Genomic DNA, 21,896 nt, shown 5'->3' with positions numbered 1-21,896 from the left:
CCTGTGCAAGGAGCCTCCTTCTCCCTCTGCCTGTCTCTGCCTCTGTGGTCTCTCATGAATAAATAAAATCTTAAAAAAATAAAAAATAAAGTGTATAGTGGTTGTTAGCATATTCACAAAGTTGTGCAGACATCCACAGTCTAAGTTTATAACATTTTCATCACCCTAAAAAGAAACCCTGACCTTTAGCAGTGATGCCCTCCTAGTCCCATCCCAGCCCTAGGCAGACACTGATATACTCTGTATAGATTTGCCTGTTCTAGATATTTCATGTAACTGGGATCGTGCATTATGGTCTTTTTGACTGGCTTCTGTCACTTTCTATAATATTTTCAAGGTTCATGTATGTCATACCTCATAGAGTTTTGAAAAGTTTTTGCCAGAGGTCTTCTGAATTCAGCCTCTAGGCCCAGTTCAGATGGAGTAATTGGGCCGATCTCCATCCTCTTGATTATCTATTCCTCTTATAGATAGGAGTCAACACACTGGACAAACCAATCATAGAAGCAGGTGTTAGAAGGCTAGAAAACAATCTCACCAAGAAACAATGACAAATCTGAGTAGCTGAAATAACCCCAAAAGATTTTATAGGAAAACAAAATAAACCTTCCACTGAAGGACTTTAGTGTGAAATATTTGAGCTCAATTCATAATGAACTTAGCTCCCGGCCAAGGACAGGTTGCATCTCAAAAGGGGTTTTTTTTTTAAGATTTTATTTATTTATTTATTTATTTATTTATTTATTTATTTATTTATTTATTTATTCATTCATTCATTCATTCATTCATTCATTCATAGAGACAGAGAGAGAGAGGCAGAGACACAGGCAGAGGGAGAAGCAGGCTCCATGCAGGGAGCCCGACGTGGGACTCAATCCCCGTCTCCAGGATCACACCCTGGGCTGAAGGCAGTGCTAAACTGCTGAGCCACCTGGGCTGCCCTAAAAGGGATTTTAGATGTGCACTCTGTTAACAAGGTGCCCTGTGCAAGACCACAAGAACTGGATGGGTCCTCCTTTCCTGCCAGTGCTTGGTTGCCACAGACCACCAGGAGCACAACTATAATTGAGCAAGTTGAGTTTTTTGCTCATTTGCAATGTAAGATATTACACACCCTGGGGTCTTTAGAGTTTCTCAGTAAGAGGGTGTTAGAACTTAGAGGATTTGGCTTGTGTTTGGTGATTTTAGGGAGGATTCATTGGAAGTGGTGGGGTTTTCTCAAGACTGGTGATATCAGTAAGCAGGGAAAACTATGATTGTGTATCTTTTTTTTTTTAAGGTTTGTTTGTTTTTTAGTAATCTCTACACCCAGCATGGGGCTCAAACTCCTGAACCCCGAGATCAAGAGTTGCATGCTCTTCCTGCTGAGCCAGCCAGGCACCCCTATGATTGTGTATCTTAACAAATATCTAGGATCACAGCCTAATGTGAACCTAAAGCAGCAGTGACTTACTAGCTAGAGAGGGAGATGTTTGGTATTTTTGTGATTGCACAATGACCTTGGTTTTGGCTGTGCTTAAACAAAATTATGTGTTTTGTCTCGGCCCATTGTGACCTGGTCTAATGTTGTTCTTTGAGATTGTGTCCCAGTATAAAGGACCAGGGTCTAACTATGAACACCCGGCCCACTCCTGAGTGTGTCAGTGTCAGGCCGGTGTCTGGATGTTAGGGGCTGCTTTTCTCTTTCTCAAGTATGAAATGAGATAATGTTTTTAAAACATGTAGTAGAGTGTCTGCACGTGGTAAATGTTGAGTAGTGGATGGCTACTATAGTTATTTTTCACCACCAGATTTTGTGTCTTGGGTACTTAAAACAGTGGTTAGCAGTGGAAAACAGGACTCAGTTTGATGCTACAGAAGCTATCTCGTAGTACTAATTGGCAGAAGAGAGTAGAATCTCTCTTAAGATAATCCCTACCACATAAAGCTGATTGTCTCTCTCATTCTGTTTCTTAAGGTGAGAGGGTTCTATTCAGAATTCTTAGCTTTCCTTAGCACTGCAAGCAAAATCCCTGTACAGTAGAAAGGAAAACTCCATTTTCGTAATTTAAGAAACATTACTATACCTCAAGGAAAGTAATATTGCTTGTGTATCCTGCTATTAAATTGGTTTAATTAAATTCCAATTCATATGATTACTTCTGTTATCATTGGCAAAAACCATCACATTGGAGAAGAAGTTTGCAAGATTTTTATCAATAGTTGCATAAATGATGTAACACTATTTATATGTTGTAATGTCCACAGACATTATAGATAGAATTCACAGATAGAATTCTTAAAGTGTACTTTTTAACTCTTAATTTAACTTGTAGTAGTTTTTATTCTTAGCTTTTAGTGCATTAATAACCATAGGCAGGAGCAGAATGTCCTTTGTTTTAAAAGGGGCCGTCTGCTAGATGCATCTTATACTCCATTTTAATTCTTTTTTGACCAGCTTTTTAAGCAGACTCTTGATAATGCAGAATCAGTCCAAAGCAGAGTGGTTTTTATTTGCACCACACCAAGACTCCACTCCCCCCCTCCTGAAAGTAGTGTAATCTGATTGTGACGAACACAGGTGTGCCAGTCAGTCTTCCTCGCAGAAGGAAGGCCTAGTCACAACTCCAGTCCTTTTTTGCAAGTCTTTATATCTGGTCTCTCAGTCTATATTAAAAATAAATCAGAAGGATTGGGAATAAGTTAGATAAGTAGGTATGAGGAAAAGCGTAAATGTCTTTTGACAGTAAGAGAAAGAGAAAATGAAAAGATATGTGCAGAAATGCTAAACACACCAGTAGGTGTGAGGTTGGGAGGTGTGCAGAAGAATACAGATACAGTTGGGGATGAATGTAAATGCACATAGTCCCATCTCCTTTCAAAAATAATCACTATCAGTGTATTAGAACATAATGTAATAATTGGTGTCTTTGATTGCCATGAGTCATCAAGAAACAAACAAATTATATTTAGTATTCTTTAAGAAGTCAAGGCAAATGTCACAAATTTTCTAACACAAATGACTTAACTATAGTTTGGATGCTTTAAAAGGGATTAGGTTATTTTTTTATTGGAGGCAGGGAGGAATTTACTTAAGTGGAAAATGTATTCATTTCTTAATGTCAGCTAATTCAAGTGTTCCAAAGGGGAAAACTGAAGCACTGGATTCTGTTTTCATCAGAAGGAAAGTTCATTCTAAGTGTCCCAACGACAGATGATAGTTATTAAATATCCACTTGTATATGGTATTGTACAAAGTGTTACTATTAGTTCATTTTAGCTTTCATTAAAATATTGCAATCAGAAGCATGCTTCTGTTAAAGTGGACTACACAACTTTAGCAGCTCAGATTTGTTCATTTGGTGAAACATAGCTTATTTGCATACGATAAATACATTGGCAGAGTTCAGTCTCTGATCGGAACAAGCGAGATTTTTCACATCTCCCTCTCACAAAAAAAACAACATGGGTTTGTTTTTTTTTTTAAGTTACCTTAAAAGTATTTGGAAGGTCGTTGGGAAACTGCCAAGTTAAACTTGGGGGGAGGGGAGCCCAACGCAAAGAGGTAAATGTATATCAGCACTGAAACCAGTTGTTTCCTAAGACATTTGCCAGAACACACATGGGCTTTGGTTCATCAACTCAAAGAGCAAGGCAAACAGAAGTCAAGACCCAGAGCACATGAAAGTTGTGAAGTCTAAGAGAAGTTGCTCAACAGTAAGTAGGACTTTCTCACTACAACTAAATATGCTCCCCCTCCTCCAGACCCCAAGGAACTATAGAAATAGTTGCCTTGACAGTGGGCAGATTAGAAGACAGAAAGGAAAAGGCAAAAAAACACATCTCTGAGAAGTGGCCACTGACCAGTCCATTTGCAGATTTAGATCCTGATTATTCCGTATACAAGTAGGCCAGGGAATTTCAGTGAATTTGGTTTAGGTACGACCCTCCAGGAACCTAGCAAAAGCAAACAAAGTTTTTCTTGAAGAGAGCATATCCATCCTAACCTAAGCAAGTCATTCTCTCTATAAATCATTTTCAAGATCAGTAACCATTGAAAAACAACCGGGACACACAAAGAAACATAGCAGAAAGAGAACCAACAGATAAAAACAGGCAGCAGAAAGAAATTGGCATAGTTTTCACACAGATATAAAATAAATATGCTTACCAAGTTTAATGAAATAAGCATGAACAATAATAACAGACAACAGTATACTGTAAAAAAAAAAAAGTTGAAGCAGATTTGAGGGGAAAAAAATAGGACTTATAGAAAAAAGTAACCAAAATAAAGAACTCTGTCAGCATTTTGGCAGTAGCTTGGATTTTGCGAAGAGACGATTGGTGAATCAGAAGATAAAGAAGAGACCTGAAGATAAAAGAAATCACCTGAAGATAAAAGAAATCATCTTCCCAAAAAGATGGTGAATCAGAAGATAAAGAAGAGACGATTGGTGAATCAGAAGATAAAAGAAATCACCTGAAGATAAAAGAAATCATCTTCCCAAAAAGATGGTGAATCAGAAGATAAAGAAGAGACGATTGGTGAATCAGAAGATAAAAGAAATCACCTGAAGATAAAAGAAATCATCTTCCCAAAAAGATCCTTAACATTCAAAGGTTTTAACTTCAAACTTTGATAATTATCTAATTTCTAAAGTAACCAGAAAAATAGGGAAAGATTATATAATTTCCAAACTGCAGGACTGTATTGTTTTAAGGTTCTCCAGAGAAACAGAACCAATGCAATATATGCAGGTATACAGGAGATTTCTTAGGAGGGATTCACTCACATAATGGAGGATAACCCCCACAGTCAGCCACCTGCAAGCTGAGGCCCTGGAAGGCCAGTTGTATCATTCTAGTACAAATCCAAAGATCTGAGAACTGGAGGGCTGATGGTGTAAGTCTCAAGTCCAAAGGCCCAAGAACTGGAAGTGCTGGTGTCCAAGAACAGGAGAGGATGGATATCCCAGCTCAAGCAGAGAGAGCGCACATTTGCCCTTCTACCTTTTTGTTCTATTCTGCCTTCAGCAGATTGGATGTTACCTCCCCCTGCATCTGCTTTTTATTCAGTCTACTAATTCGAATGCTATCTTTGCCAGAAATGTTCTTACAGACACACCCAGAAATAATATTTTACCAGGTATCTTGGCCTCCTTAGCCCAGTCAAGTTGACACACAAAATGAACCATCACAGAGACAACGGTGAGAAACTGCTGTGGAGAAGAGGATAAGGGGTATGGACAATACAAACATAGATTGATAAAGCCCTAAGAAGAGAAGAGAGAAAGGCTGAGAATTTTCTAGAATTGATGAAAGACATCAATCCATAGATTAGAGCCCAGCAAATCTCAAATAGGAATTATAAAAATACAAACCTAGACACATTATAGAGAAAATTCAGAAAATAAGATAGAACAAGATACTACATTCAGAAGAATGACTTCTGAAACCAGTGGAATAATATCTTCAATGTCCTAAAAGAAAATAACTACAAAAAAAAAAAAAAAGAAAGAAAATAACTGCCAATCTAGATGTCAACACACAAAAATATCTCTCAAAAATGAAGGTGAAATAAAGATATTTTTAAAAAACAAAAATAGATTTATCATTACCAAATCCTCACTGAAGAAAATTCTTAAGGATGGACTTCAGGCAAAAGCAAAGTGAGCATAGATGGAAAGTAATATATTACAAGGAAGAGGTTAAATATATGGACAAATGTAGGTAAACACTGCATAAAAGAGTAATGTTTTGTGGTACTTTATTCAAAACAAATATAATAATTTGTGAGTTGCAGAATAAGAATGTGTAGAAAATGGAGTTAAACAGATCCTTAACATTCAAAGGTTTTAACTTCAAACTTTGATAATTATCTAATTTCTAAAGTAACCAGAAAAATAGGGAAAGATTATTTATTATCATTTATGCTTAACAAACTCATTTTTAAAAATGTATAAAGAAATGCAGTGGGCCAGGGAGTCTGGGTGGCTCAGTTGGTTAAGCATCTGCCTTCCACTCAGGTCATGTCTCAGGTCCTGGGATCCAGCCCCGCAAGGGCTCCCTACTCTGCAGGGAGTCTGCTTCCCCCTCTTCCTCTCCCTCTGTGCCTGGTCTCTCTCTTCTACTCTCACACTCTCTCAAATAAGTAAAATCTTAAAAAATAAATACAAAGGGCCAAGAATAGCCAAGGAGTTTAGGTAGCAAATGAACAAGGTGAGAATACTTGTTTGCTGCTCTGATATCATATAGCTCTGGTAGCTGAAGATTGGCATTAATGTAAGTTCAGACAAGCAGATGGGACTAATATAATGAGAACCTGAAAACACACCCATACACTTCGAGGCCTGCAGAGCAGAGAGACAAACTTTTCAGTAAATGTATTTGGTTATAAAATCAGCTCCAGGTGGCTTAAAGAAAAGACCTTAATGTCAAGGGCAAAACAAAATCTTTCATAAGATTATTTGAGATGGAGAAGGATTTTTTTTTTTTTAAGTAATCTCTACACTCAACATGAGGCTTGAACTCACAACGCTAAGATCAAGAGTTGTATGCTTCATTGAATGATCCAGCCAAGTACCCCAGGATTTTTAAAAACAAGACCAAAATAATGGAAAACTGTACATTAAGAGTGAAATGGATAGATTATGAATATTATAAACGGTGTAAACTTTCACCTGTAATAGCATGGATCAGTCCACAATATTGAAGGAAAGAAGATAGAAGAGTATTATAAACTCAATTTATGTAAAGTTTGCAAGCAGTAATACAAAACGGTACTGTTGGTGGTGAGAGCACCTGATTTCCCTTAAAGAGGAGGATAGTTAATATTTTAGACTTAGCTGCCATGGTCTCTTGTCACAACTGCAATAACTCTGCTCTGCCATTGGTGTAAAAGCAGCCCTTGCTCGTTCATGGCTATGCTCCCAACAAGAACCAACCCCTAGTTTGTAGGTACATGTTTTGGAAGTAACATTACTATTAAAAGGAAGAGGGCCAAGAAAAAAGGGAGGAAAATGGTGACCACAAAAGATAAGACAGTGATTACCTCTTGGAAGGAGGGAGTTTGTGTTCAGGGAAGGGTAAACGATTTATAGGATGCTAGCAGTATTTTAGTGGGACTTGTATGGAGGTTACACAGGTATGTATTCACTTTATAGCTCTCTTGAATTCTATGTAAAAGTTCTATGTACAGTAAGTCATGTCACAAGTTTTCAAAAATACGTGTTTCTTTAAATGATTGTTACTAACATTTATGTGAATTTTTGCTTAGTTTACATTTGAATTTGCTTATTTCTGAAATTTATATCAAATACTCTACAAAATTTAAGTAGTAATATAAGGCTGTTGTCTTATATATGATTTCTATTTAAAGATTTCTTTATATTTGTTTTAGGGGCTTGGAGATGCAGATTGCAATTAATATATTGGTTTATTTATATCACTGTATTGACAGCTGTCCTCTTTTTGTCCTTCTGTTCACAGGCTCAGTAGATGAAGGCGTCACTGAAGGGTTACCCACACTTCAAAGCACTTCTAGCACTAATGCTCATGCAGATGATGATGATCGGTTAGTACCAACATAGTATGTCATCTTCTTATAAAGGAATGTGTTTGCAACTGTAAATCCAAACATTTTATTTATTTTTTTTAATTTTGTTTATTCATGAGAGAGAGAGAGCGCGCGGCAGAGACACAGGCAGAGGGAGAAGCAGGCTCCATACAGGGAACCCGACACGGGACTCGATCCTGGGACTCCAGGATCACACCCCGGGCTGGAGGCGGCGCTAAACCGCTGAGCCACCCAGGGCTGCCCAAATCCAAACATTTTAAATGGGAATTATATAAGAAGTTTATTAGTGCCTCATTTTATTTTACAGAGTAAAGAGATCGTTATATCATAAATTAGACCACCTATACAGGATTTTTTGGCATTTTTAAAACTATGCAGGCCCATCACTTTTAAATAGTATCTGTATCAGGTGTTGGTGAACTGTGAACCACAGGCCAATTCCAGTTCACTTCTTTTATTTGTAAATAAGTTCCAATAAAACCATGCTCATTTGTTTACATATTATCTGTGAATGGCAAAGTTGAATGGTTGAAACAGAGATCATATGATGTACAAAGCCAAAAATATTTACTGTTTGACCTACTGCAGAGAACAATTGCCAGGTCCTCATCTATAGACCCACAATCCCCAAGTCATTATATTCAAATTGTCCTCCCTGCTTCATATTTCCACATAGATGTTTAAGGGGCATTTCAGACTTAACATGGCCAAGACCTGACCCTCTAACTCCCCATCTAAATCCTCCTCATCTAGTCTTAACCATCTCAAAACAGCATCGTCATCAATTAAATGTACAGAAGCACAGCCTTGAGAGAGAACTATGAGGATCTGTTTGGTACATGGTATGTTTGGGGAATGAGAAGAAATGAGGCTGGACAAGTATACAGCACCCGTATCTTGAGGAATCTCCTGTGCCTTGCAAAGGGGTTTGGACTCTATTCTGACGGTAACAGTGAACCATTGCAGGATTTTAGAGGGGTTGATTTAATCAGATGGCTGTGAAGCAGAAGAACGGATTCAAGGGGTGGAGGGCTAAAGAGAGGGACTTACTAATTCAACCTTGACTGATGAAGGCCTAAATTAAAGCCAGTAGTAGGAAGGAAAGCATTAGAGAGATAAGGATGCCTGGTGTAAAATCATTCATGATGTGTGACTTAAGATGCTGGATATTCTGGACAATAATGTTTTTCATACTGACATCAACGAAACTTTTAATCTAACAGTCAAACTCTCAAAAAGTTGTTTTTTCTTTTGTTCATTTAAAGTTGTGCAGAAATGTTTATTCAACTTAAAAATCAGAATCTGGTTGCCTTCTTTGGTCTGTTTTTTTAGATTGGAAAATGTTCAGTATCCCTACCAACTCTACATTGCTCCTTCTACCAGCAGTACAGAACGACCAAGTCCAAATGGTCCAGATAGACCTTTTCAGTGTCCAACTTGTGGGGTACGATTCACCCGTATTCAGAACCTAAAACAGCACATGCTCATCCACTCAGGTAATGTCATCTTCCCTATTGTTGCATAAATGAGTACTTGAAAAATTATATTTAGAAATCCAAGTTAAAAATAGAAAATAGGTGTTTTTGAGTTTAAAAAATATGTCTCTGAGAAATCAGATAAGCCTAACTCTGTTGCTTAAATGGTACAGTGTCAGAAAGCTATTTGCTTAACATATTTGCTACAGGCATAAGTATTCAGATTAAAACTTGAAGGAGTATGTGTATATAATGAATAAATAAAAGGTATTGGGTATATTACGGGTATGTATGTGTATGTGTGCAATAAAGCACAAATATAAATAGAGCAAATGAAATTAAAAGGGTATTTATTGGTGTTCTTTGCACTATTCTTATAACTTCACTTTAAGGTTGGAAATTATTTCCAAGTAAGTGTTTTTTAAAACTTAACAATAATTTAATTTCAATTCTTTAATCCTAAATTTCTCTGTACCCTGATTAATTAGCACTGTAGTAATTTTTAGTACAAAAGATTTTAAATAAATGATCCATAAAACAGATTTGAAATTTAAATTCAATATTACATAAAGGCAACAAAATTCTTGTGGGAAAACACTAACATCTTTGCTACTGTTTTCTGCTATGTTACTATCTTACTTTCCTGTGCCATAGATAGGTCTAATAGTTCTGAGCTAACACCAATTCCCTATGACTTTATTAAAACAACAGATTGTATTTTTTTTTTAAGATTTTATTTATTTATTCATGAGACACACAGAGAGAGGCAGAGACACAGGCAGAGGAAAAAGCAGGCTCCATGCAGGGAGCCCAGTGCGGGACTCGATCCCGGGACTCCAGGATCACACCCTGGGCTGAAGCCAGACGCTAAACCACTAAACCACTGAGCCACCCAGGCATCCCAACAGATTGTTTTTTAAAGGGCTTTTTGCCAAAACTGTAATAATTAATTGGAAGAGACAATACACTTTATGATTTACATATTAGTTTCTATATATTTTTTCTATCACTTCACGTTAAATGCTCAAAAACCCAATTCACAAAAAAATAAACAAAACAAAAAAAAACCCAATTCACCGAATGATAATTCTACCATGATTATTAATTACATTCAGAGATGTTAGATTTTTCTTTTTTTCTTCTCATTTCTCTGTCAGGGAATGAAGACTAGGTCCTTTTTCTATCTTTTCAGTATAAACTGTACTACTTTAAATGAAATAAAATAATAAATTTATGGAGGTTTCAATTTTGTTTAAAAACTGTGTTTAAATTATGTTTTTAAGTCTATAAAATAGATGATTTAGAAGAATATTCAAAAGTCAACTTCAGTATATTAAATAGTTTACATCTTCTAATGCCTTTCTTTATTTTTTTTTTAATTTACTTATGATAGTCACAGAGAAATGGGGGGGGGGGGGCCAGAGATATAAGCAGAGGGAGAAGCAGGCTCCATGCACCGGAAGCCCGACGTGGGATTCGATCCCAGGTCTCCAGGATCGCGCCCTGGGCCAAAGGCATAGGCGCCAAACCGCTGCGCCACCCAGGGATCCCTTTTTTTTTTTTTTTTTTTTTTTAAGCACTAGTGACTTTTCAGATGTTCTGTACCTTTTCTGAGATGTTGATTTGGAATCCATTTTTGCTGGTGATTTTTGTCTTTTTAAATTATCTATTGCTACAAAATTATAATTCAGAAATTGCGAGGTTTGTGACCTTTCATTTTATTTTGTTTTTAGATAATATTTTGTTTGCTTGATTTTGTAGGAATTAAACCATTTCAGTGTGACCGCTGTGGGAAAAAGTTCACCAGGGCTTACTCGCTTAAGATGCATCGCCTAAAGCATGAAGGTAAACGCTGTTTCCGGTGCCAGATATGTAGTGCCACTTTCACTTCCTTCGGGGAATATAAACACCACATGAGGGTTTCCCGGCACATTATCCGCAAGCCTCGGATTTACGAGTGCAAAACATGTGGCGCCATGTTCACCAACTCTGGAAATTTAATCGTGCACCTGAGGAGTCTGAACCATGAAGCGTCAGAGCTAGCAAACTACTTCCAGAGCAGGTGAGGTGCACAACAAAAACGAACCAGGAAAACTGCTGACTAAACTCTCTTTTCCTGCTTTTAGGGCAGCCTGCTGTGTTTTTTATCAGGTTGCCAGCTAAACAATCACAGTCTTTTTAAATTCCCACTATCCATACTCTGATCTCCTGATCTGATAAAATTTTGCTGAATCTTCTAAATATATACAATTATAAATATTTTCCTAGTTGATAATGGAAATTTTTCCCTACAGAAGTAGACCATTTACTTCTTGCTTTGTCTTTTTTTTTGTTTTTTGTGTTTTTGTTTTTTTCAGTAACATAAGGTTAAAGTAATATAGACCTTATTGGAAGTTTTACCCTGTCAGATGATCTTAGTGATATTGAATTACTTCAGACCCTTTGGATGTCAAAAATTTTAAGCACTTCTCATCTTTTTAAATTCTATACAAAAGAATATATATTATCAATAAAGAAAGAAACTCCAACAGCCACTATAATGGATTTGATTATTTAGATCAAATTTCCTTTTTCTTTCAGTTTAGAGCTCCATGCTTTTAATATTAATAATTTATTATAATAGAGTTCCTTTCTGATTTATAGAGTATCCAAGGAAATCAGGTTCTAGTTCTGGCTCTACCACTAACTGCTGTTATAATTGAACATGTCACTTTACAAATGAAGAAGCTTGAAACATAGAGAAAGATAAAATGTAAGCTTTAAAGATGATTTCTAAGGTCTCTAGACATAAAATTCTATCATCCTTTTTTAATATTTTGTCAGAAATACAAATCTATAGGAATCCTTTTTGGTTTTTATAAAATATCCCTAAACTTTTAAATTTTAAGTCATATATATTTTTTATATCTTATTTTTCAATAAATTCCAAATTATTGCTGCATAGATTTTGTTTTTCTCTTCAACCTGACATTCATGCTTAATCATGTCTGGGTGTCTGGTTGTCCTATCACTAAACCTAAATTCTACATGTTATATCAAACGTTTTTTGTTCAGAACTAAAATAGTGTCTCAGTTAACCACTCCTGTTGCCTGTATCTTCCCTCTATCATCCCATTCCTCCTATCTAACACCTAAAAACTTTTTAGAAAATATAACACAGGACATTTTAAATTCCTTTGGAGATGAACAAATTTTAATTTTTTTTATTAATACTGGACAAATTCTAAAATAATCTTCCTGAATGTATTAGTTCTTGATAGTCCTAGTAGAATGAACTTTTTTTAAGTTCAGTAAGGATTTAATTAAAGCATCTGAGATTTATTTTATAATGTTTATTTTAACTACAAAAAATGCATATAGTAGAAAATGTCAATGTAGGAAAGTATAAAATAGAAGAAATTAAATTTTTTTCTCATCTCACGACTCAAGGAGACTCTCCACTATTGTTAACATTTTGATATATTTTACTGTCCATATTCAAAAATTAAATATTTAATTCTAGCAATAGAATATTAAATATTTTCAATATTAATAAATATGTCCTTAGGACTAATAATATAACCAGTCTCATGACATTCATTTTCAAATTAATGCCATTTATGCCTAAGGACTTAATTTCTTAACCAACTTCTATCCCGGAAGTAATAAAAAGCTAGGTTTATATACCTCTTAATTAGTATATGATCCAAGAAGGGTTAAGTTATTCAAATGATCTTTGCTTAAGTGAGCATGCTAATTGCATTTGTTTGTATACAGAAACTCTTCTACATAGAACAAAAAAGGCTATTTAGGTGTCTAAAGTAACAGTGAAGGTGCTAATCTTACTGTTAAGATGGTGGTAAAGAGAATTGATGTACTTTGGTTCTTATGGATGATTCTGTTCATATTTAGGAAAGTTTAGAAATTGAAAATCCTGAATTATAATCAATCAAGAATTAGAGAAATGAAAAATCCCAATCTTGTTTTACAAATCAGGTCTTTTTATTGTGGCTAATATATTACTGGTTTGAAAATTAACTCCCTCTTTCATCCTTTGCCTCTTACCTAGTGATTTCCTAGTACCGGACTACTTAAACCAGGAGCAAGAAGAGACCCTTGTTCAGTATGACCTTGGAGAACACAGTTTTGAAAGCAACTCCTCTGTTCAAATGCCTGTAATTTCACAGGTCTCCTCGACCCAGAATTGTGAAAGCACTTTCCCCTTGGGGTCTCTTGGTGGGCTGGCAGAAAAAGAGGAAGAAATGCCAGAGCAGCCAAAGGCCAGTGCTTGTACTGAGGCAACCAGAGATGACCCCCCAAAATCAGAGCTGTCTTCTATAACCATTGAGTAATTTCATGGTTTGGCTTCATTTTTGGTTTTTGGAAAGTGCCTGTGCTTGGTCTTGTACATTTAAATTTAACTTAATTTTTTAAACAAAGAAGAATGTGGGAAAGAATTTCTCTTTTTACTTTGTAAGCCCCGCAATTGATGTCTTATTTTTCATGACTGAGAGATTGCTTCTTTAAGTGCACAGTAGTATGATGTTGAAACAAAATCGAAACTATGAGACTTAAGGAGAGCTAGTTAAGGCATATATCAGTTTCTTCTTCCATTGTTAAAACTAGGCTAACGAGAACATTAGATAAAGAAGAATTCAGATGATTGTTGACCTTCCTGAGAGGAAAGGTTACACCAGAAGCAAATTACTGAACAGAATTTGACAGGTAGCCTGAATAGATGTTTACTCCTATACACAGGACATTGTACAATATTTTGTAAAGCCTGTTGGTTTTGGAAATATTTACGGTAAGACTTCTTAAAAATAATTAGGGTAAATACTTCTGAAATCCAGTGTAGTCTTTTTTTTTTTTTTTTTTAAGCTTTGTCATTTCTCTTGTTTTTCATGGTGAAAATTTGGTGTTGGGATAGGCATTCCCTGAACTTTTTTAGTACTACTCCAAATCTATCTTTTTTCTGTGAAAGAAGGCAAAGAACCATGATTAAGAATAGTCAGGCTGTGCATGAAGTGACCAGGAGTGGAAAATGAAGTACGTGAATCTCAGCTTTATAGGAACTCTTTTAATACTGCTTTTCTGACTAAAATTGTTGTTTACCTGGTCTTTGAATGTTAATACCTGGCTAATTAGTCATTGCCTAAATCATTTTTTCTTCTTGCCCCATGAACAGTACTTCCTCTTGCATATACTGGCATGATATCATATAAAGGAAAAATATTGGAGATACTCTATATTTTATATATAGGTTTATGTAATCTTGGGGATGTTTCTATTGTGCTGATTTGGACAAAATAAAAGAATTCTCTGTTAAGGCTATGTTCTTAACCCAACTAAGATTGTTTACAAAGTTCCATATGTCAGTGATATTTTGTTTTTGTTCCAAAATATTTTTAGACATTGCCAAGTTTATTAAAAGGGTTAGTGTAGTTTTTACACAATGTAAGCAATAATGTAAAAGATAAGAGGCTTTAGATTAATGATCTATGATTCATAAATCTAGGGGAAAAAAAGAATCGTTAAGACTAAAGGAAAACCTTAAATTTAAAAACCTTAAATTAATATCACTTCTTTTGCTGCTAAAAAAAAAAAAAGAAAAAAGAAACTTCCTGGTTTATAGTTGAAATTTATGTGATATTCTAGACTGAAGTATATATACTTTTCATCTGTTGCCATTAAAGCATCACTGACCTTGATCCTAGATAGTCATGACTCCATGAACAATGAACTTCTGAGTAACTTTTTTTCTATGTATAGACCCAAAGTTTAATAATTATGAAAACACCTGATTAAATTAGAAAAAGAAACTAAATACAGTCTCTTACTCAAAACACAAGATTTTAATTTTGTCCGGGTGCTAGACCTGAATAATAAAATTCATTTTTAAGCTATAGTGATTTTATTGTTTCATTTTTTTTAATTGGCTAATTTTATGATTGATTTTCTTCCCACAAATGTAAAGGAAGGGAAAGTAAATACATTGAAGATTTTTTTGAGGCAACATTCTTTTTCCAGATCCTGCTTTCTTTAACTTGTTTCCAACTCCTTATGTCTGTCTTGAACCTGCTTTCCCCCTTTACTCCCAAACAGGTATATTACCTTTAGGAGGATCAGCATACACAGGTTATGTGATGGGCTTCCACCAATTTTGCTTTTTACTAATAGGGGTAAATTTCTTTTTGCAACAGACTGGGTTACTTAATTAGTAACAGTACTGCTGTGTCTCAACTAGAAAGGTCAGGATTTTTATTTTTAATGTCCTACATATTCTTTTTTTTTCTTTTGTCCTACATATTCTTGAAAATTGTCATGACTACCAATGGATTAACCTTGGAGTTATTGGCAAAAAAAAGAATAGGTAAAATTATGACCAGGAATCATTGTTGCCTTCAGTTTTAAGATTTTTTTTTTTTAAGGAATTAAAGAAAAGGAAGGTTAAGAAAAGAAAACTGGGGATTTGTATGGTTGAAAGTGTTTAAGCTCATCCCCTGTGCTGAGAACTCTACTTTAAGAGAGCCCACAATTTTGGCAGCTCTAAAGTAGCCTGTGTTCTCAGAATGTAGGATTACCACCACTGTGTATTCTTTCCCAAATGGACACTTTAAATTTTCATCAGTAATTACAAATTGCACAGATTTCCAAGTTTAATGAAAAATTTGAATATACTATGAAAATGTATACTTGATGTGTTTATTCCCCAAATCTTAGCAATACAGGTAGCTAACAAATCTTTAACATAAAATGATAAAGCAAAGGCTTTTTTTCTCTTTCATTGAGGCTCTACATTTTTCTTGATACACAATTTAAGGGTTTTTAGCTTTTGGATCTGTTTTAGGAAATTAAGCTGCAAGGGATAATTGTATATAGTGTTATTTAGTTTATTTAAAATTCATCAAAGAGAGGGGTACCTGAATGTGTAAGTTTTACCAGAGTATATGGAAAACATTGCAAAGAGAAGAAAGCCGGTTATATTATCCCATCCATTAGAAATTTCCAGTTAAAAAATTCCAGTTTAGAGTACTTAAGTATATCTGTCTTTGTTAAGGCCCAAGAGGGTAACTTTGTGATCTTTTAAAGGGCTTAAATGTTAGGAAGCGGGATAAATTGCCTTTTTAAAACGAAGTATTTTATACAAGAAAAGCATTTATTTTCCATTTCTATGTTACCAAATAGGTGTGATACACTTTAGGAAGGAGTTAAAGATGTTCGCTGTAATACTGGATGTGACAGCTCCTGCGGTCATTCTTTCCATTTTTAGGGGTGTATTCAAACAGTGGAAGCGTCTAGCATGACAGTGATTGTAGTAATTCAGAAATAAAGGGATTAATATTGGAGGGTTTTTTATTTCAATTTTTATAAACAGATACAGATGGATTATCAACAAATATATTTAAATGGATTTCTCTTATTTGGAATTTCTTTTTTTTTTTCCTTATTTGGAATTTCAAGTCCTCTTCCTAATTTGTATTTCACATAATTAGTTGCACAGTTAGTACATTGCTGGTTTTTAAAATTCCCAATTTCAGTGAGACAAAGTGTACTAAGATGTTTAAATAGCCTCATTCCATCTTATATTTTAACCTTTCAACAACCATTCAGGGTTAGGTAATTAGGTTCCATGTATGACACATGCCCTTTGTTTTAAAAAACATAAAAACTTGTGTTTTGTTAAAGTATTATATCAGATGGAATGGACTAGTCACCATGTTTAATTGCAGTATCATTGGTAACTCTTGTTACCTTCTAACTACTGAGCCAGACTCTCCCATTGTATAAATGATTCCCTGGGAAACTTTAGAAGTTGTATTTAACTCTTTCAGTCTTTTTTTATTTGATCACTCACTATTTTATTTTTGTAATCAATCTAAATAGAGGCCAGTTATCTTATTTAGTGGCTTCTATTTTGAAGATTCTCAGATCAGTCTTAGTCTCTTAGCTTTGTAGTCCCTGAAAAATACATTACTGTATACGGTAATGACAATGGAGAGAATTATTGTTATTGCTTGATGAATGAGCAGTCCTAAACTTGTAATACCTTAAATGAAAGGAGTTTGAGATTTGATGACGAAGAGAATTAGAAACTTTCATGTGGCACTGACTCTATTTTCACTCATCTGCAAAATGTGAAATAACTGAAATATACATCCATCCAAGTGAGGGAGAATAGTTTTCTAGGTACTAACGGGGGGGGGGGGGGGGACAAGTAAAGTTTGCGTTTGCAAGTGACCCAAAGTTGCTAAAAGGTAAAAAATGTGATTTTCACTCTAAGTTATTGACATAAAATACTTTATTTATAATATATTCAGATTTTAAAAGTAACAGAGAAGAATGTATAGAAACTAGATTTTCTTTTCTAAAGCAGTGGAACAAAATTGGGGAGAGTGCTATTATAGTAAATGCATCTATGAGGAATATTTATAGGTAAGCATACTCCTTTAGCTTTAAGCTAAAATGGTCAAAATTTATATTTTATTTTGCCTTATACCCACTTTTTTAGTGTCCTTTTGCTTGACAGAATGTGGTGAGATAGGGTATTTTTACTTGGAAAGTCCACAGCAAGACGAATTTACCAAAAGCAATCATAGTTCAGATTAAACAATGAAGTAGAATTGAACCAATTTCCAGGTTCAACTAAGGAACAGACACTCTGTGGATATTTTGTTTTTAGATTACTAATGTGTTGAAATTTATTAATGGGAGAATTAAGCTTATATCAGATTATGAAACGTAGACGCTTAGTGACATCATAGCTATACTTTTTTTTTACCTCATGCTAAATTCTAATACATTTAGATATTTCTACTACATTGTAGTGATTATATTTTTATGATAGAAAAAAATAGTTCCAGGTCTTTACATATAGTCTCTGCAGAGATGTCAGGCGATGTTACTGGAATCTCAGTTTGGCGGTATCAAAATATGAAACTGCCTTAAAGTGCTCATGCTACTTTAAGCTTCCTCTGTGCAGGCCCCATGCCAGTTACAACTAATACCAAGGTTCCTACGTACATTATAGTTTACAAAGAATTTAAAAGTTGAGACCATTGACTGACAGCAAAAAAAATTTTCTAAAAATTTTTTTAACTTAAAAATTTTAAATTTCAGTTTGAAGTGCCTGGTTTATAAAATCTAATTCTTTGGTTATTGCCTTTCTCTTTTAAATTGACTAATTTTGCTGATTAAGCTTAAGACCCTGGGTTCCGTTGTGATGATTTATTGATAAAATTCACTGCTTGATGGTTTGAGGGGCTAGTGTCATGACTCTTATTAAATTATCCTTGTTTTCTCAAATGCTGGTCCAGATTTCATAATCCAATTAAACAACCTAAAAAAATCATCCTGTAATTGAATGTTCAGGTTACCAAAGTACATCACCTTCTAAAGAAGGATAAATCTTCCCTGCTTTAAGAAGAGCCAGTCATCTCCCCTTAACACACGTTTCCGTTGGCATCAGTGGAAGCTGTGTTCATTTAAAGGTGGGAAGCCTTTCGTGCAGTTCTAGAAACAGCTATTTTCTAAAGAGAACCTTTTCTGTGATTAGGTTATAAATGTGTTTTCTCTAAAAGCTTTGTATTATTTCAGTTATCAATTTAATTTTCAAGTTGGTAGATGCAATGTAAAGTCTCTCATACTGAGAGTAGTCATTAAATTATTGAAAGTTGCACTGCTTTTCATCTTTCAGGTGCCTGAAATGAATGCCACCAGGTATTTGGAAGGATTAAGAACGTGAACTATTTGTTTTCTTCCTTCTACAAAGTGATGGCTTCTAATGCTATATTTCAAGATATTTAAAACGAAAAAAAAACTGTCCCTAATAGAATAAGATTTGGTTTTGATCCAAGTACCAGTAATATATTTGATTTTTCTGTTATTGCTGGTGCCTCCTGTTGCATCAGATAGAGATTGCCTGCCTCTTTGTAGGGCACCCTTGTGGCACCTTATGTCCAATTGGAAGATAGTATATGGCTTCTTTGTGCCTCTACTGTCTTTTCAAAAGCCATTTTATAAAAACCCTAGGTAGCCTATTTTAATATTTAAATATATATATTTGTGAGATACTTTTAGAACAGACTTTTTTTTTACTTTGAAATTCCTGTATTCTCATTTTTAAGAGTAAATTAAGATTTTTCAAGATTAGGACTTGTCTTTTTCCACAGCAGCATAATGAGAAAGTCAGATTGAAATTGAAATTGACCATACTTCAGTGATAGAAGAAATTGATGGCTTAGTTATAGGAGACAGATACGAAGGGAAAAAATTGTGTTAATGTCACAGAAATGAATCTTTAAGTAAAATTGATTTTGTTTCTGTATTTTCATATTTGCTGCTACAGTAGCTCAATATTTTACAGAGCTAACATACGAATATGACTCCATTTAAAAACTGGAGTACTTTCTAGTACAACCAGCCTGGAAGGAAACTGTACACCACAGTTTTCCAGATGGGTGACTGACTGCTTTGTTTAGCCGATGCATGCTCAATATTTTCCTGTAGGCCAACATCAAGGAAGTCTAGGGGAAAGTTTTTTACCTTCTGCAGCATTATGATTCTTTTTGGGCCTGGCATTTTGTGAAACCCTTGGGGGAGGGTAAAGCTGGAGCAGAAATGTGAATTAAAGTATGTAGGTGGGTGTTTTCATGTCTTCTCCCCTCTCCTAGAACCAGTACAACTCTCTTAACTGTGCCAGTCCCCAGTTCACCAGCTTTGTATCCAGTCGTCATCTCATTTAAATATGGCTTTACTTGGTGACAGTGGCCATAGCTAAGTTACTTGGCATGTTTGACTTTCAACAATAATGAAAATGGTTTTGGGATTTTGTTTTCTTTCCTAAAAATGTATACAATGTCAGAACTTCACATTTTATATACTAGTATCTGGCTATTAGTATTTTACAGGAACCATAGTTCTTGGTGACTTCATATATATATATACATATATATATATATTTTTGTGACTTTTTTGTAAACTAAGTGCCGTTTCAACGTTACAATCATTTTTAGAGTTATTGTAATCAATGTGAATATCATGTTTTTTCAAATCTGTTCTGAGCCTATAGTGTTTGCTTTGTGAACATATGTGTATTGTATATATTCTGTATAGTTACATTGTACTGAAATATTAGCTTGTTTGATATAAGGAAAGTATGTATTGAGTACCTTTTTGCTAGCCTGGTTGTTTAATCTTTTTTAAAAAGGTTTAAACTTTCTAAAAAAAAAAATCTTTAAACTGGCCTTTATTACATGGTCACAAATAAAGTTGCAGTTAGAAGGGATGGGCAGGGAAAAACTAGTTTTGAGTGTCTTTGAATAGAAACATAAGACTAAGATTTTTTTTTCCTCATTAAAATATCTTATTAATGCTTTATGGAGTAAAACTTCTGCCTTTGTTGTTTATTGTTAGCTGGAAGGAAGAAATTGGTGGTGCTGGTTGAGAAGAGCGGATGAGAAAGTCCTCAGACTAATGCATTACTTAAATAAGCATCCACTGAGCGTGCACAGACCAGAGTCTTACATTAGACTGACTGCACACAGCTGCCTCCCGGGCGAGGAAGAAAAGAGCTGAAAGTGCACAGATCCCAAAAATGCCGGCCCTAAGTTTGAAAGAGACACAAAGGAAGCTAGTTAGAGAAACTCCTCAGATCCTGGAGCTATTGAACCGGGTTCTTGGGCAAGGCTACTTCCTGAAGGGGGTGCATTGGATCTTTACAAGCTGCTCCGAATTTTCTGAAATTGTACTTTATTGACGAAAGACCTCTTGGTAACATTTCAGTAATATCTTACACCCGAAAAGTAGAAAACAGGCGTTCGGAGGGGCCAGGGGAGCAGCTCATGGCATAGGTAGTGAGCCTATGAGAGCCTAAGGGGAGGGCTTTCTAACTTTAGATTCATCTAGATATGGATTTTAATGATAATTGGTCTATACAATGAGTAACAAGCAAAGAAAATTATTTCATTGGTCCCAAGCTACTAGGATATCACTTCAGATTTCAGTTCAGGGAGGAAGAGGTTAGGTTTAAGAAGCATTTTAAGAAGCATTCTTTTCATTCAGTGAATGTGCCAAGCGGGTTATTTTGTTTAAGTAAAAGAGGGAGAGAAGCTGAGGGAGGGGCGGGGAGAGAGAATTTGAGGCAGGCTCCACACCCAGCACAGAGGCCCAGTGCAGGGCTTGCACCTCAACCCTGAGGTCGTGGCCTGAGCCCAGGTCCAGAGGCGGACACTTGAGCCAGTTGAGCCACGGAGGCGCCCCTGTGTGGAGTGTTTTTAACAACTGTTTACCAAACCATTCAATGACAGCAAACTGTCGGGTTCTCCGCTCAGTCACAGGTGCTGTATGTAGAATGTAGAATGTAGAAATTAAAGTGATTACAGTCGGCCCTTGAACAGTGTGGGGCTTACAGGTGCCTCCCCCCACACAGTAGAAAATCCGCGTATAACTTTGAACTCTCAAAAACTAGATAGCCTACTGTTGACTAGAAGTCTTGCTGATAACATAGTCAACACTTTTTTTTATGTTGTATGCATTATGGTACTGTATTCCTACCGTAGAGTAAGCTAGAGAAGAGAAGAGGTTACTGAGAGTCCTAAGAAAAAGCACACAGTGCTGTACTGTATCCCCAAAGGAAAAAAAAATTGCATAAGTGGACCCGCGCAGTTCAAGCACATACTAAGGGTCATCTATATCTAGAGTTTGATTTGCATATGATTTACGTACCGGAGTAATTCCTTTCAGAGAATGATGCTAAATGTAATAACCAAAGATGTTTATCTCCTCACCTGATAGAGTTGAAGCTAAGAGTTTGGCCGTTCTCTTTTGAACAGGAATGTTTGTTCTAAGTACTAAACTAAGTTAACAAACAAACGTGAAGAGTTTAC

General features: G+C 35.4%; 1 protein-coding gene across 5 annotated transcripts in view; it reads left to right on the top strand.

Annotated features, from left to right (window-relative positions):
* The window catches only part of ZBTB44 (zinc finger and BTB domain containing 44), a 62,554-nt gene extending 47,637 nt beyond the window's left edge, over window positions 1-14,917 (top strand). For 3 of the 5 annotated variants that reach the window (XM_055305682.1, XM_055305684.1, XM_055305683.1), the window contains 4 exons: window positions 7,468-7,552; window positions 8,888-9,051; window positions 10,792-11,092; window positions 13,079-14,917. In XM_055305682.1, coding sequence (XP_055161657.1) covers window positions 7,468-7,552; window positions 8,888-9,051; window positions 10,792-11,092; window positions 13,079-13,361 — 833 coding nt within the window. In that variant the 3' untranslated portion in view covers window positions 13,362-14,917. The remainder of the gene's footprint in view (window positions 1-7,467; window positions 7,553-8,887; window positions 9,052-10,791; window positions 11,093-13,078) is intronic. The other 2 variants (XM_055305685.1, XM_055305686.1) reach the window with 2 other exon arrangements.
* Window positions 14,918-21,896: the final 6,979 nt, after the last annotated feature.

This window comes from Nyctereutes procyonoides, unplaced genomic scaffold, assembly GCF_905146905.1.
Source record: "Nyctereutes procyonoides isolate TBG_1078 unplaced genomic scaffold, NYPRO_anot_genome, whole genome shotgun sequence".
Taxonomy (NCBI): domain Eukaryota; kingdom Metazoa; phylum Chordata; class Mammalia; order Carnivora; family Canidae; genus Nyctereutes; species Nyctereutes procyonoides.
The sequence above is the reverse complement of the archived record's forward strand: the minus strand, read 5'-3'. Positions and strand labels throughout refer to the sequence as shown.